Source organism: Malus domestica, chromosome 12 (assembly GCF_042453785.1).
Source record: "Malus domestica chromosome 12, GDT2T_hap1".
In the NCBI taxonomy this organism is placed as follows: Eukaryota; Viridiplantae; Streptophyta; class Magnoliopsida; order Rosales; family Rosaceae; genus Malus; species Malus domestica.
Genome location: NC_091672.1, coordinates 16789132 through 16802939, shown reverse-complemented (window position 1 = coordinate 16802939; position 13808 = coordinate 16789132). Strand labels below are relative to the sequence as shown.

The 13808-nt window shown below is 38.4% G+C and overlaps 2 protein-coding genes across 3 annotated transcripts; one reads left to right on the top strand and one right to left on the bottom strand.

Moving 5' to 3' along the window:
- Positions 1–1215: 1215 nt before the first annotated feature.
- LOC103413686 (uncharacterized) lies at positions 1216–4499 on the top strand. Its single transcript, XM_070809540.1, has 5 exons — positions 1216–1555; positions 1724–1824; positions 2309–2425; positions 2526–2627; positions 4196–4499. Exons 1-5 carry the CDS (start codon positions 1333–1335, stop codon positions 4364–4366), a joined length of 714 nt encoding a protein of 237 aa, XP_070665641.1. The 5' UTR covers positions 1216–1332; the 3' UTR covers positions 4367–4499.
- A 2471-nt stretch (positions 4500–6970) lies between these two features.
- Positions 6971–13515, bottom strand: LOC139190192 (protein ANTAGONIST OF LIKE HETEROCHROMATIN PROTEIN 1-like). 2 transcript variants are annotated; one of them, XM_070810111.1, is made up of 5 exons: positions 13201–13515; positions 9983–10031; positions 9248–9759; positions 8928–9153; positions 8251–8832 (listed from the first exon to the last, which is right to left on the bottom strand). In XM_070810111.1, exons 3-5 carry the CDS (start codon positions 9755–9757, stop codon positions 8375–8377), a joined length of 1194 nt encoding a protein of 397 aa, XP_070666212.1. In that variant the 5' UTR covers positions 9758–9759; positions 9983–10031; positions 13201–13515; the 3' UTR covers positions 8251–8374. The 2 variants fall into 2 exon arrangements, with proteins under 2 accessions (XP_070666213.1, XP_070666212.1); XM_070810112.1 differs by lacking the exons at positions 8251–8832; positions 8928–9153; positions 9248–9759 and adding exons at positions 6971–7720; positions 7818–8176.
- Positions 13516–13808: the final 293 nt, after the last annotated feature.

The following is a 13808-nucleotide window of genomic DNA, read 5'->3' as shown; positions in this document are numbered from 1 at the left end:
CAGCAATATATGAAGAGACAAAGATGATACTGTAATTGGCGATAAGAAAGTGCAAGAGACATAATCATACCCGTCCGTATTGAACATGTCCAATAAAATTTCATATCGGATTCTCAACCCCCATGCGGCAATGGTATTAGAATATAAGAAAACTAATGAAAATAATTTGAAAATTTTGAGTTTTAATGATAAGGACAAAATAAAGGGTAAAGTAAATAGTATCATATTTAACTTTTTAATGTAAAAATATGATTTTTCATTAAAATAAACAGTACCGTATACTTTCCGTTAAAATTCTCTAGAATATAAGGCTTAAAAAATTATTGCAGAATCTAATACTAGCTTATAGAATACCTCGCATATAAAATAATAATACTCGCTTAATTTTGACAGTACGAAATTTTTTTATTGATATGAAAAAAAAGTTTTAATAACATAATGATCATTCCCATTTTAATGTGGAGGATTTCATGGACTTGATTCTCTCCTGAGCTAATGAAGAGGATCATCCTGACCACTAATCATGAGCCGTTGGATTTTTATCCAACGGCTACAAGCAAGAGAGTCCCTTTAAAATTATAATAATTATAACCGTTGGATAAAAATCCAACGACCCATGATTAGTGATCAGGAGGATCATCTCCATTAGCTCAGGAGAGGATCCAAATCCGGATTTCATCACACCGATTAAATCTTAAGTCAACCACACAACAACATGTGGAAGTCTCTCTCTGACATAAACGTCCTGGTGTTGATGTACCGCTTTACTTAATTATGTTTGCTCTCTATAATGTGGCATGCTAACAGGTTAGCAACTAGTTTTACCCAAAAAACCGATAAGATAGTACATGTTAGTGTGGTAATTTCTTACAAGACTCTGTTAATTTGAACAAAATAATACGAAAATAAGAAGTTTTGGGCATGCCACAAATGACACGATATGATCTGTTAAGATAACATGATTGACACAAAAATGACACACACACGAAAAATACGTGTTTTCCAGGTTTACTCATTAGAAGTCTAGCAATTCTTTGTACGAGTCGTTAACCTGACATGAAATAACAAATTTCGGATTGAAAAATTAAGATAATAAATTTGACATGACATAATTTATTATCAAAATGAATATGACACGAAAACAACAAACACAAGTATATCAATCGAGATACAAAACACTTGTAAAAGAGAAAAAAAACAATTAACTAATAAAACTTCCGGTATTCCCACCTGGCTATCCTTACATGTGGAGTCAAATTCCCTTCCCTTCCCTTTCCGTTTCCTTCTTTTCTTCTCCGTCTCTCCTCTCTCTCTCTGCAGTTCCTCTCTCCAATGGCCGAAACCTCTGCTGCTCTCCGCTTCTCACCCTTCTCTTCCCTCTCCTCCTTCGCTCGCGCCAAGGACTCCTCTTTCTCTTCCTTCTCCGCCGCTTTCCCTCCAAATTCCCACCTTTGCCCCTCCCGCCTTCTCCGGTTTCCCGCCAAATTGTCCTCCAATTCGTCCAATTCCTTACCCGACGATCTCTTCGGCTTCTTTCCTTGGTCCAATGACTCCGGTAGGTACCCTTCTTCAATCCCCCACACATCGTATCCATATGTAATTAAACAGTATAATTTCCATGCTAATAAGGGTTAAATTTAACATTTCCTGATTACTTTTACTGTCTGATCTTTTGATTTTTTTTTTATGATTTTTTTTTACTATTTGTGATCATATTTGGCAGAAATTGAATGGGTTACTGAGGAGAGAGTCACATTGTTCACTTGTGATGGGCTAATTCAGATTGGAGGCTCCATGGTCCCTCGACGTATCACTTCTTCGAATGTATGTTTTCTCCATAATTATCCTTATGATTTTGTATTAACAGATAATTTATCCCTAATGAAATGTTACTTTTCATCTATTAGGCCTCGTTTGGTTTCTAAGATTCGATTTGATTAGATAACTTATGTTGAATGAAAGCATGGATGTAAACTTGCACATTTTGTTAAGTTGAAGGGAATTTATCCCTCGTAGTACTAATATTTTGTTACGATCGGAAGGATAAGTTTCCTTAATGACTAATGCATCTTCGACCCTCAACTTGACAAAGTTTGGAAGTCGTATCCACTTCTTCCTTCTAACATAAATTGAATCTAAGGAGTTGTCGAATCCATTCCAATCCTAACACCGAATGAGGTCTAATATTACTTATGGATTATAATTAGTATGAAAGATCTAGCTTCTTTTTTTCTCTCTCATTTTGGACCCCATTTTTTGTACTGAGTTTGTTTGTTAAATCATCTAGTTGAGTGTGTATGCTTGACAGAAGAAGCAAGGGAGGTCAAAGACTACTCAAAGATTTCAGAGATTTCAAGAGAGTGATTACATGGACACAGAGCAGGGTTTGTGCCTGGGTGCACTCTTTGATATTGCAGCTACAAATGTAAACAGTCCTTATGCTGTTATTTTGTATTATTTAATTCGCCATTTGATTGCTGTGCGCTTTCACTTTGTCTTATGTATGTGAGAATTTGTCATTCTAGGGCCTTGACATGGGCAGGAGACTCTGTATCTTTGGCTTTTGCCGTTCCATAGAGATGCTTAGCGATGTCGTGGAAGACACTGTGTTGGAACATGGCGGAGAGGTGTGTTATGTTAACATGTTATAAATATTTTACCATTTCATTCTTTTTCCCTTTCAGAATCATTTTGTTATGTTGATAGTTGCCAAGAGCGAAAGCTACATGTTTGTTTTCAATACCCTGGCTACGTTTTCGTAGCCTAGTGGTCTAATTATAAGAATCATTACGGAGACATTCAGGCTCCAAAAACTCATTCATGTTTTATGATCTAAGATCTGCGCTGATATCACCCGTGAAAAAATGGATTTATTTGTTTCTGGTGTGGTTCTGTTGAATTCTCTATTTATTTACTCTAGTTCTTAGTTTCTCACTTCCAAGTAGATGTTTTGTTTCCAGTGATAGAAATGGATAGCTGTAAATTCAATGTCTGATAAAGAGATGGACTGCACATATGTTGGTCCAAAGTGTGTTAGGCTTGTTTTGTCTAGTAAATTTCACTGCAAAAATTTTATTGTATACAATCGTATGGGCCATTGACAATTGTCCAGTGACCGGCCCGGTAGGGGTTATCACTTTCCATTCTGGCTGGAGCAAAGGGAAACAGACTTGTTTAATTCTCTAAATTGTTTTCTTTGGAGAAAATTTGGTTAATGTTAAAGATATTTAAAATTGCTGGCTTGGCACTCGTTAATATCTTTAGAACCTAAGCAACAGTCCCTCATAGCAATGTTGCTCAAAGGGGCTGTTCTCTGCTGATGTGTCTCCAGATGCAGAAGTATACAAGTTTTGTGGCAAGCCAGCTTGCTCTTACCCAGTAGCCATTCTCTGTGGAGGGTAGGGCCAAAAAGAAAGCGATAAGCCTTGTCAAAACTTCCCATCAGGACAAACTACAGAATAACAACCATTAGCAGTTGTAAGTTAGATGGCATGCTAAAGAGTTGCAAGTCAGGAGGGCCGATACTGCAACATTCAACTCTCAAGAACCTCCTTACCTGTGGCGTGGGGTGGTCAAGATGGTGTGCATCACCTGTACAGTGATGGTGGCTCCATATGGGGAAGTTAATTTTGCGGTTAGACTCAGAAAGTATTGAATCCATTTGTAGTTGATCTATAAAAAGAAGCTTTGAGACTGTGGAAGAATAACGTAAAAATTTACTTCTTAAACTACTAAACAAAACTAGACTCCTGAGCTGAATTGGCCACTCCTTGAGAAGGAAATGAATGATGGAAGTTCAATAATAACACGACAAAGAGAGATGAGAGCACGACAGTAAAACGAGCGTAGAATCTGGGTACGAGTAGAAAAGTTGAAATGTTGTTTTGAACAGGTTAAGTGGTTCCACACCCAAAAGAGAAGGTTATGGTTGGCTCTGGTAGCTGGATTGGAAGCAAGAGTTCTGCCTACGATAGGAAAGAGTCATCCTAGTAGACGTATTTCTCCCCTCCAGGGCTGGTCACTCTCTCTTCTTGTCTCTTAGATGTTTATGTTGTACGTTTCATTGTGATTAAATTCTCTTATGTTGCCAGGTGCCAGCTGATAATTTTGGTAGAATGCCCGATGCCGGGTCTCTGAAGACTCTGAGTCCCAAATAAAGTTTTTGTTTATAGATTTCTGGTTTTTTCAATTTCAGGTTGTTGCTGCAGAGAAGGCGATGAAAGGCGGTTTGCATGAAAAGTTAAGAATGACGGTTGCAGTGCCGTTACTTTGGGGGGTTCCTCCTGCCGCCGAAACACTTCACCTTGCCGTAAAGTGTGGTGGAGGAATTGTAGACAAAGTTTATTGGCAATGGGATTTCTTGTGAAAAAAAAAGAAAAAGATTAGCATCCCTTCCTAACCATTATTTGTGCATGTTGTACTTAATATTGCTGTATTCCCCCCATCTGTACAATACCAAATTGTTGTATTCCAAATCAAATCAGCCTCCTCCAGTGTCATTATCTCATGTATTACTAGCTTTTGACTCTTCCATTTGGCTACATTAAACAACTTCTCCATAAAAAAATTGATGGTGAGCAACTTACATGGCTAGGGGCAGTACAATCGTGACGTTCTACGCTAATCATGCAATGTCATGTAGAGAGAACTTCATATGTAGTGTTGTGTCATTGTGCAAGGCGCACCGATTGTGGTGTATTTGTGTCATGTAAGATGTGTTCGAACTGATGAAGGCCTTTATAATGCCTATATCTATTATTCTGTTCTATTAAGAGAAGAGAGCTTGTCAACTTTTTGCCCCCTTTTTTTTTTTCTTCTAATTTTGCCCTCACTTTTGAATACACAATGTTGACATGAGGAGGGCAAAATAGTAATTTTGTATCTTTTGACAAAATGACAATTATATCACAATTTTTCCTATTTTACCCCCTCACTTTTGATACATAATATTTACATAAAGAGAGCAAAATGATAATTATGTAATATTAAGAAAAATATGCCCTTATTAAGAGATCACATCATCATTGTCTTATACTCTTTTAAAATTTTTAAAAACTAATCACACTCCTTAATAAAAAAATAAAAAAAAATGAAATTGTTCACACACAAAGTGTGTGCTCATCTTCTAGTTAAATATTAAGATGACCGGGCAAGCTCTGGATGAAGGGCACGTTTTGCAACTTTGGTCATGAAGGTCAAAGCAGATTTTATACTTCAAAACCGTTTTTGTGATCTTAAAAGGTTTTTCTTTTTAGAACGAAAGTAATGTAATGAAAGCTATAATTTGAGGAGAATGAAATTGAACAAAAGATTACAGACCCCAGTTAGGGCTGGTTTGGTATTGCCGTGCTTTGAAAAAAAACTGCTGTGAGAATAAGCGGCTATGAAATAAATTTGCAGAGTGTTTGGTAAACTTTTTTGTAAAAGTGCTTTTGGAAAAAAAAAGCAGTCTGATAGTGGGTATTTTCATTAAAGGAGCATTGTAACTCCGTGTGCTTTGAAAAAAAGCCAGTTTTCCAAAGCTGCAAATAGCAGCTTCAACTTTTTCCTTTGATTTCAGCTTATTCTTACAGCAGCTTCCAAAATAAGTTTTTTTTTTTTTTTTCAGTTTACCAAACATCTAAAACCCTCACAGTCTTTTTTCATGAGTGCTTTTTTTTAAGCACCTCACTCCCAAACCACCCCTTAATCTTTTCAACTTTAATTTGAGATTCAGTTTAAACATTTCATTGAAAAGATTAATCAAGCAATTTTGGCCCCTTCTATTTTGGTTTTTAAAATAAGGGGCATTATTAGCGTGCAAAATCAAGCATCTGAGGTTGCATCACATTTGTTGTGGATTGCCTTGAAGATTATGATATTTAACTTCATTTCACTGCTTATTTGTAGGGTTCAAACCCTCTTCCACGTCTCAAAGTAGTTTAAAGTAGAAATATCAGTTGTAATAAAAAAATTAATAAAAACCATATGTGGATATATTTTATTACAAAAGACTGTCATAGCTAATATGCATAATAGGTAGTAGGGGTGCAAGTTGGGCTAGAATTTGTCTCCGAATATGAAATTTTTCTATCCGAATGAAAGACACATTGAGATTCAAAAAGTTTCAAATTTGGATCTGAATTTTTACGAAATGTTTCAAAATTTCAGTAAATAAACTAGAAGAAAAATATAGATTTTTTTTTGAAAATTTTATCATAACAAGTTTGAAATATTTCACCAAAATTCAATACTAATACAATCTTAATTTCGATAGTCATATAATGATTGTATAAATACATATACTCATACGAGTTAATCTAACCTCCTAATTGTGATTGATTAAATAAATGTTGGTATTGTAGTCAAAATATAAAAAAGAACAATGAATTGTACACACGAAAAAAGTAGGAAAATATCAAAAAATTTGTAAAATACATAAACCACGAATAATGTTCTGAAAATTTCGGATTACTCTGATTCCTAAAATTTTGAATTTAGAAATATTCCAATATGATATGAAATTTTTGAAATAGATTTGGACCTTGTTTCCGATTTTTCGGAAATTACCCTTTAAGGGTGCGTTTGTTGCGCCGGACTGTCTCGGACTGGACTAGCTGCCGGGACTAAGCTGGACTGGCTTAGACTGGACTAAGCTGGACTAACTTAGTGAAGCGTTTGGTGCAGTCTCGGACTAAGAAGCAGGATAAGAAAAACAGTACTGTTCACCAGATTTGTGTTTGCTTAGACTAGGACTACAAATTTTTGTCATTGTGTAATAGAGTAATGCTACAAATCTCATGATATGGGTTAATTGGAGCATATTTTTGCCATGTATATTATGAATCTTAAAAAAAATTGACAATTGTTTTGTTTCTATTACCTGCTAATAGAATTGGGTTTAATTTGCAAATGTAGCTTGATTTAAACTCTATCACCCAACAGAAGAAAAATAATAGTGGCCAATACATGCAACTTCAACAAATACAAGTACATAAGATCTCCATAATTTAGAAAATCCTAGTTAACATTAGTTAACATTAGCCAAAATAGATCTCCATAATTTACAAAATGGCTAGTTAACATAAGCCAAAATACTAGTGCAAAGCTAAGTTATAAGTCATAACATAAGACTGTATGATTAATAAAATACATCCATGTTAACGTTAATAAAATACATCCATGTTAACATTAGCCAAAATCCTCATCCGCTTGCGTTGTCTCTTAAAAGTCTTTGGACGAACACTTTCTTGAGTTCCGGTTTGATTGCCCTGAACACTCCCACATTTTTTGGTTTATCCAAAATAAGAGACAATGCATCAATTTGATCCATAGGAGAGAGACCCATTGCTTCAAGTTCATTAGCTATGTCAGTATGATCTGCAGTACCTTGAACTAAAGCTTCAGTTACCATTTGCATCCTCTTCCCACTTTCAACATAAAAATCTTTCAGTCCACTGATAATTGCCTCGGTTCCATCACTTGAACTTCCCACAGCTCTTTTCCTCTTTCTTTGGCTATTTTCAGATGGGGTGCTTTGTTGGCTTTGTTGGTTCATTGAAGAAACAAAATTATCACCTCCAATATCACTTTCACCAACATGATCATGACTTTGTTCCTCCACCATTTGAGCAGGGGTTTCGGCTACATTACCCGTAGCCCGATCTTTTCCAAATATATATGCAAATCTATCAAACAGTGGAAAATGTTTGCTTCTCCATCCATCGGCTTCTTTATTTCTCTAAGATTATATCAACATAGCAAAACTAAAATTTAGCATGCGTAACAAATATAGGAGCAAGAATATAACTAATGCATAAATAAAATAGGATATGAACCTGCACATAAGTTTGCCATGCGTCATCACTGTCAACTTCAACGCACTTTTTGACATCATTCCATGCAAATCCACTTGTGTTTATCATGTCAACGACCATACTATATGTTTTTTTCCATTTCTTCAACTTGGACTCAATATGTGGATTTGCCTTTATATTTGAATGAGGACATAAAACATTGACAGCTTTTGCTATTTCAACCAAAGTACCTTGTTTGAAAGCACCGGTGTCACACCGTTGCTTCCGAGCAACAAAATCCTCAAGAACTCCTAGTAATACTTCTTCCTCAAATGCTTCCCATTTACGCCTTCTTCCTTTTGGCTCTTGAGTAGCATTCAAAATATTTTCGTTATCCATACCTAAACAAAAAATATTTTAATGAAGGAAAATACCATACAAATAATCAATTTGCATAATATCCAATCAACTTGCATAATATCCAATCAACTTGCATAATATCCAATTAATTTGCATACCATCCAATCATTGTGCTAATATCTAACAAATGCATGATAAAAAGGAATACTAAAATAAAATGTTATCATTAAAACATATAGCTAGTTCGGTTGCTGGTTCATAATTGCTCTCCACTCATTATACATTTCCTCAGCCATATCATTCCTCATTGCAGTCCACTGGTCCGATGATTGAACACTACCAACATATTCACCTTCTTCTGTATTTTGTCCATCTTCTATTATTGGCAAATTCTCCATTGGATCTACTGACATCTCTTGCCTAATAAGATTGTGTAGTAGGCAACAAGCGGTAATTATTCGACCTTGTGTCCTTATCGGATAGAAAGATGGACTCCTTAGTATCGACCACCTTCCTTTTAGCAAGCCAAAACAGCGTTCAATTACATTCCTTGCCTTAGAATGCTTCATGTTAAAATATTCTTCCTTATTAGAAGGTGTTCGTCCCTCCCAATCAGATAAATGATAAGGTATTCCTCTATAGGGTGCAAGGAATCCTTCACCATTTGTATAACCACCATCTACAAGGTAATAACAACCTAATGAAAAAAAAAAACAGACCTTATTAGTGTTTTGTAGTTGACAAACAGAACTAAACCTAACTTAGAAAGTTGAGACTAAGTAATAGTCTTACCCGCTGGTACCTTAAAACCATTAGGCCTACTAATTGCATCATGTAGCACTCTAGAGTCTGATGCGGAACCCTCCCACCCCGGAAACACATATATGAACTGCATATCTCCTGAACACACACCTAACACATTAGTTGCGACTCGACCCTTTCTTGTTCGGTATCTTGGTTTGTCAATTTCAGGTACATGCACATCAATGTGTGTTCCATCCAATGCTCCCAAGCAATTCTTAAAAATAAAAAATAAAAAACTTTTTGTTAATTTATACAAAGGGAATGAAGAGTTAAAGCTTAAGGAAAATGAAAAATATTTCTCATCATACCTTAAAACATCGCCACCTAGCATCTGTAGAATCAATAGGCACAGGCTGTGGGACTTTTAGTAGGAAACCTTGTAATCGCAAAATTCCTTGCAATACGCTATTGAAATACCTACTTATAGTCTCTCCCGACCTATAAAATCTACCGCCAACACTACGATTCTTAGTATGATGTGCTAATATTTGTAAAGTCATACACACCTGTTCCTCTACAGACACCAAACCATCAGTTTTTACCCTCCCATCTTGACGAAGTAAGTCGCATAATATGCCAAAAGTCCTTCTATCCATTCTCAATTCGTTAACACATTCAGTATCAGTATTCCCTATTATACCATTCAGATAACACAAACTAATCTCTCGTCTAATAAGTGAACGGTTAGTCAATGTGGGTCGTTCAACATGTCTCTGTTTGCCACGTAGCATCATCACCACAAGAATCGTACAAATACAAATTGTTTCCAAATAAGACATCTCTAACAATAAGATCAATAAAAGCTTCCTTCGATCCATATCTATCCAAACAAAAACAAAAAACAAAAAACAAATTAACTAAATCATTAACCCGAGGCAACAAATATACATATGGCGTTGAAAAAAAAAAGTTTTCATTAACCCGAGGCATCATATTCAAAATGTTCTACTCTTATACATCTATAAACATGTGTCTAAGAACACTAGTATGAGGATTGCTATCATTGCTAGGCATTGCATGTGAAAAGGGAAATTAAAGGACACCTGTAATGCAGTAGCCTTAGCCTTAGCCTTCCGTTTATGCTCCTCTTCTCTGCAACCAACAACCACAACAAATTGCAATTCAGCATCAACCCCACACAATACAAAACATTCACATTGTATACACAGTACATACATACACACTGCAAACACAGTACATACATACACTGCATACACTACACACACACTGCATACATACACACTGCAAACACAGTACATACATACACACACTACATACACTGCATACACTACACACACTACATACACTACACACACACACTGCATACACTACACACACACCCTGCAAGTACACACACAATGCATACATACATACACACACTGCATACACCCTGCATACACACACACTGCATACACAGTACACAAACACACACACTGTATACACATTGCACACACAGTACACAAACACACACACACTACATACACTACACTTACACACACACTGCATACACTACACACACACCCTGCATACACACTGCACACACACACACTCACACTCACACACTGCACACACACACACACTACATACACTACACTTACACACACACTGCATACACTACACACACACCCTGCATACACACTGCACACACACACACAAACTGCATACACACTCACACACACACTGCACACACACACGCACACACTGCATACACACACACACACTGCACACACACTCACACACTGAACACAGTCACACACACACACACACTGGACACACACATACACACACTGCATATATACACACACACACAAACTGCACACACACACTGCATACACACACAAATTGCACACACACACAAACTGCACACACACACACTGCATACACACACAAACTGCACACACACACAAACTGCACACACACACACACACTACATACACACACAAACTGCACACACACACAAACTGCACACACACACACACACTACATACACACACACACTGCACACACACTCACACTCACACACACTCACACTCACACACACTCACACTCACACACTGAACACAGTGACACACACACACACACGGGGACAGAGTGCAACACACTCTTACCCTCACACACACACTCTGTTTTTATACTCACACACACACACTGCATACATACTTGCATACACACACACTGCACACACACACACACACTGCACACACACACACTGCACACACACACACACACTGCATACATACTGCATACATACACACACACACACTGCGCACACACACACACACTGCACACACTGCATAGACACACACACACTGCACACACTGCATAGACACACACACACTGCACACACTGCATAGACACACACACACTGCATACACACTCACACACACACTGCACACACACACACAAACTGCATACACACTCACACACACACTGCACACACACACACACTGCACACACACACACACACTGCACACACACACACACACTGCATACATACTGCATACATACACACACACACACACTGCGCACACACACACACACTGCACACACTGCATAGACACACACACATTGCACACACTGCATAGACACACACACACTGCATACACACTCACACACACACTGCACACACACACACAAACTGCATACACACTCACACACACACTGCACACACACACACACACACTGCATACACACACACACTGCACACACACTCACACACACTCACACTCACACTCACACTCACACACAAACACACACACACTCACACTCACACACAAACACACACACACACACTGCACACTTACACTTACACTCACACTCACACTCACACTCACACTCACACTTACACACACACTGCATACATACTGCATACATACACACACACACTGCATACATACTACATACATACACACACACACACAAACTGCACACACACACACTGCATACACACACACACACTGCACACACACTCACACTCACACACTGAACACAGTCACACACACACACACACTGGACACACACATACACACACACACAAACTGCACACACACACTGCATACACACACAAATTGCACACACACACAAACTGCACACACACACACTGCATACACACACAAACTGCACACACACACAAACTGCACACACACACACTGCATACACACACAAACTGCACACACACACAAACTGCACACACACACACACTACATACACACACACACTGCACACACACTCACACTCACACTCACACACTGAACACAGTGACACACACACACACACGGGGACAGAGTGCAACACACTCTTACCCTCACACACACACTCTGTTTTTATACTCACACACACACACTGCATACATACTTGCATACACACACACTGCACACACACACACACACTGCACACACACACACACTGCATACATACTGCATACATACACACACACACACACACTGCGCCCACACACACACACTGCACACATTGCATAGACACACACACACTGCACACACTGCATAGACACACACACACTGCATACACACTCACACACACACTGCACACACACACACACAAACTGCATACACACTCACACACACACTGCACACACACACACACACTGCATACACACACACACTGCACACACACTCACACTCACACACACTCACACTCACACTTACACTCACACTCACACTTACACTCACACTCACACACAAACACACACACACACACAAACACTTACACTCACACTCACACTCACACACACATTTTACACACACAACTCACACACATACACACAAAAACAGATTACACACACACACGGACATATTACACACACATTTTACACACACAACTCACACACACACACTGCAAATAACACAGGTTACACACACACACACGGATAGATTACACACACATTTTACACACACAACTCACACACACACAGATATTACACAGGTTACACAGATTACATACACACACACACACACAAACACACTCACACACACACAAACACACAGACAAATTTTTTTCGGTACACACAAACACACACACAGAGAGCACACACCTGAGACTAATCTCAATTTCATCTTATGAAAACCCCAAATTCTAATCTCAATTTCACCTAAATAACAAAACCCTAATTTGTTCAATTGCAAATCCACTTGTATATTATGAATTTCTCAAACCCAAAACAACAAAATCAAATAAACCTCAGTTAATATCACAAACAAATCCACACAAATCGACGAAAAAAAATCCAAGATTCGAAGCTTACCGACTAGAGGCAGATGACAGCGACCAGATGCAAGGACGACGATGAGCGTGAGGACGATGTGGGAGCACGGCAAGGACGACGACGAGGGCAGACGCAGAGATGAGGACGATGTGGGATGTGAGATGTGGGAAGACGCGGTTTCTCTGGCTTACGAGTCCGCCCGAATTTGGGATCCCTCGTGAAGAACGGCTAAGCCCCCCCTTAGTCCTAGCGAATCCCACCTAAGCTCATTAAAGCTAATCCCGGTACCCACCAAACACTGGACTATAGTCTAGTCCAGTCCAGTCCCAGCGAATCCTGTCAAACAAACGTGCCCTAAAAGTATTAACACCCCACCACACACCCTACCATTTATGCAACCACCACCACCATCTTCACCACCATTTCAATCGCCACAAACCATCCACTACCATTGCTATACTATCATCACTCCCTACCATCATTGTCCGCGACGCCACACACACCCACCCACCCACCCCACCAGCATAAATGCAAGTCGATAGATTTTTTTCTACTAAACTGTTTATTACATAAAACTTTGAAAAATCACGTCCCTTATAGTAACTATATACAACTATTACAGTTTTACATCAAATTTAACAAAACAC

Excerpts from the sequence above, each read along its gene's own strand:
- LOC139190192 (XM_070810111.1), bottom strand. The coding sequence starts at position 9,757 with ATGGATCGAAGGAAGCTTTTATTGATCTTATTGTTAGAGATGTCTTAT. Across the intron at positions 9,154-9,247 it reads CTAGGTGGCGATGTTTTAAG|AATTGCTTGGGAGCATTGGA; the intron begins GTATGATGAGAA and ends TTTATTTTTAAG. Across the intron at positions 8,833-8,927 it reads TGGTTTTAAGGTACCAGCGG|GTTGTTATTACCTTGTAGAT; the intron begins GTAAGACTATTA and ends TTTTTTCATTAG.
- LOC103413686 (XM_070809540.1), top strand. The coding sequence starts at position 1,333 with ATGGCCGAAACCTCTGCTGCTCTCCGCTTCTCACCCTTCTCTTCCCTC. Across the intron at positions 1,556-1,723 it reads TCCTTGGTCCAATGACTCCG|AAATTGAATGGGTTACTGAG; the intron begins GTAGGTACCCTT and ends CATATTTGGCAG. Across the intron at positions 2,628-4,195 it reads TGTTGGAACATGGCGGAGAG|GTTGTTGCTGCAGAGAAGGC; the intron begins GTGTGTTATGTT and ends TTTCAATTTCAG.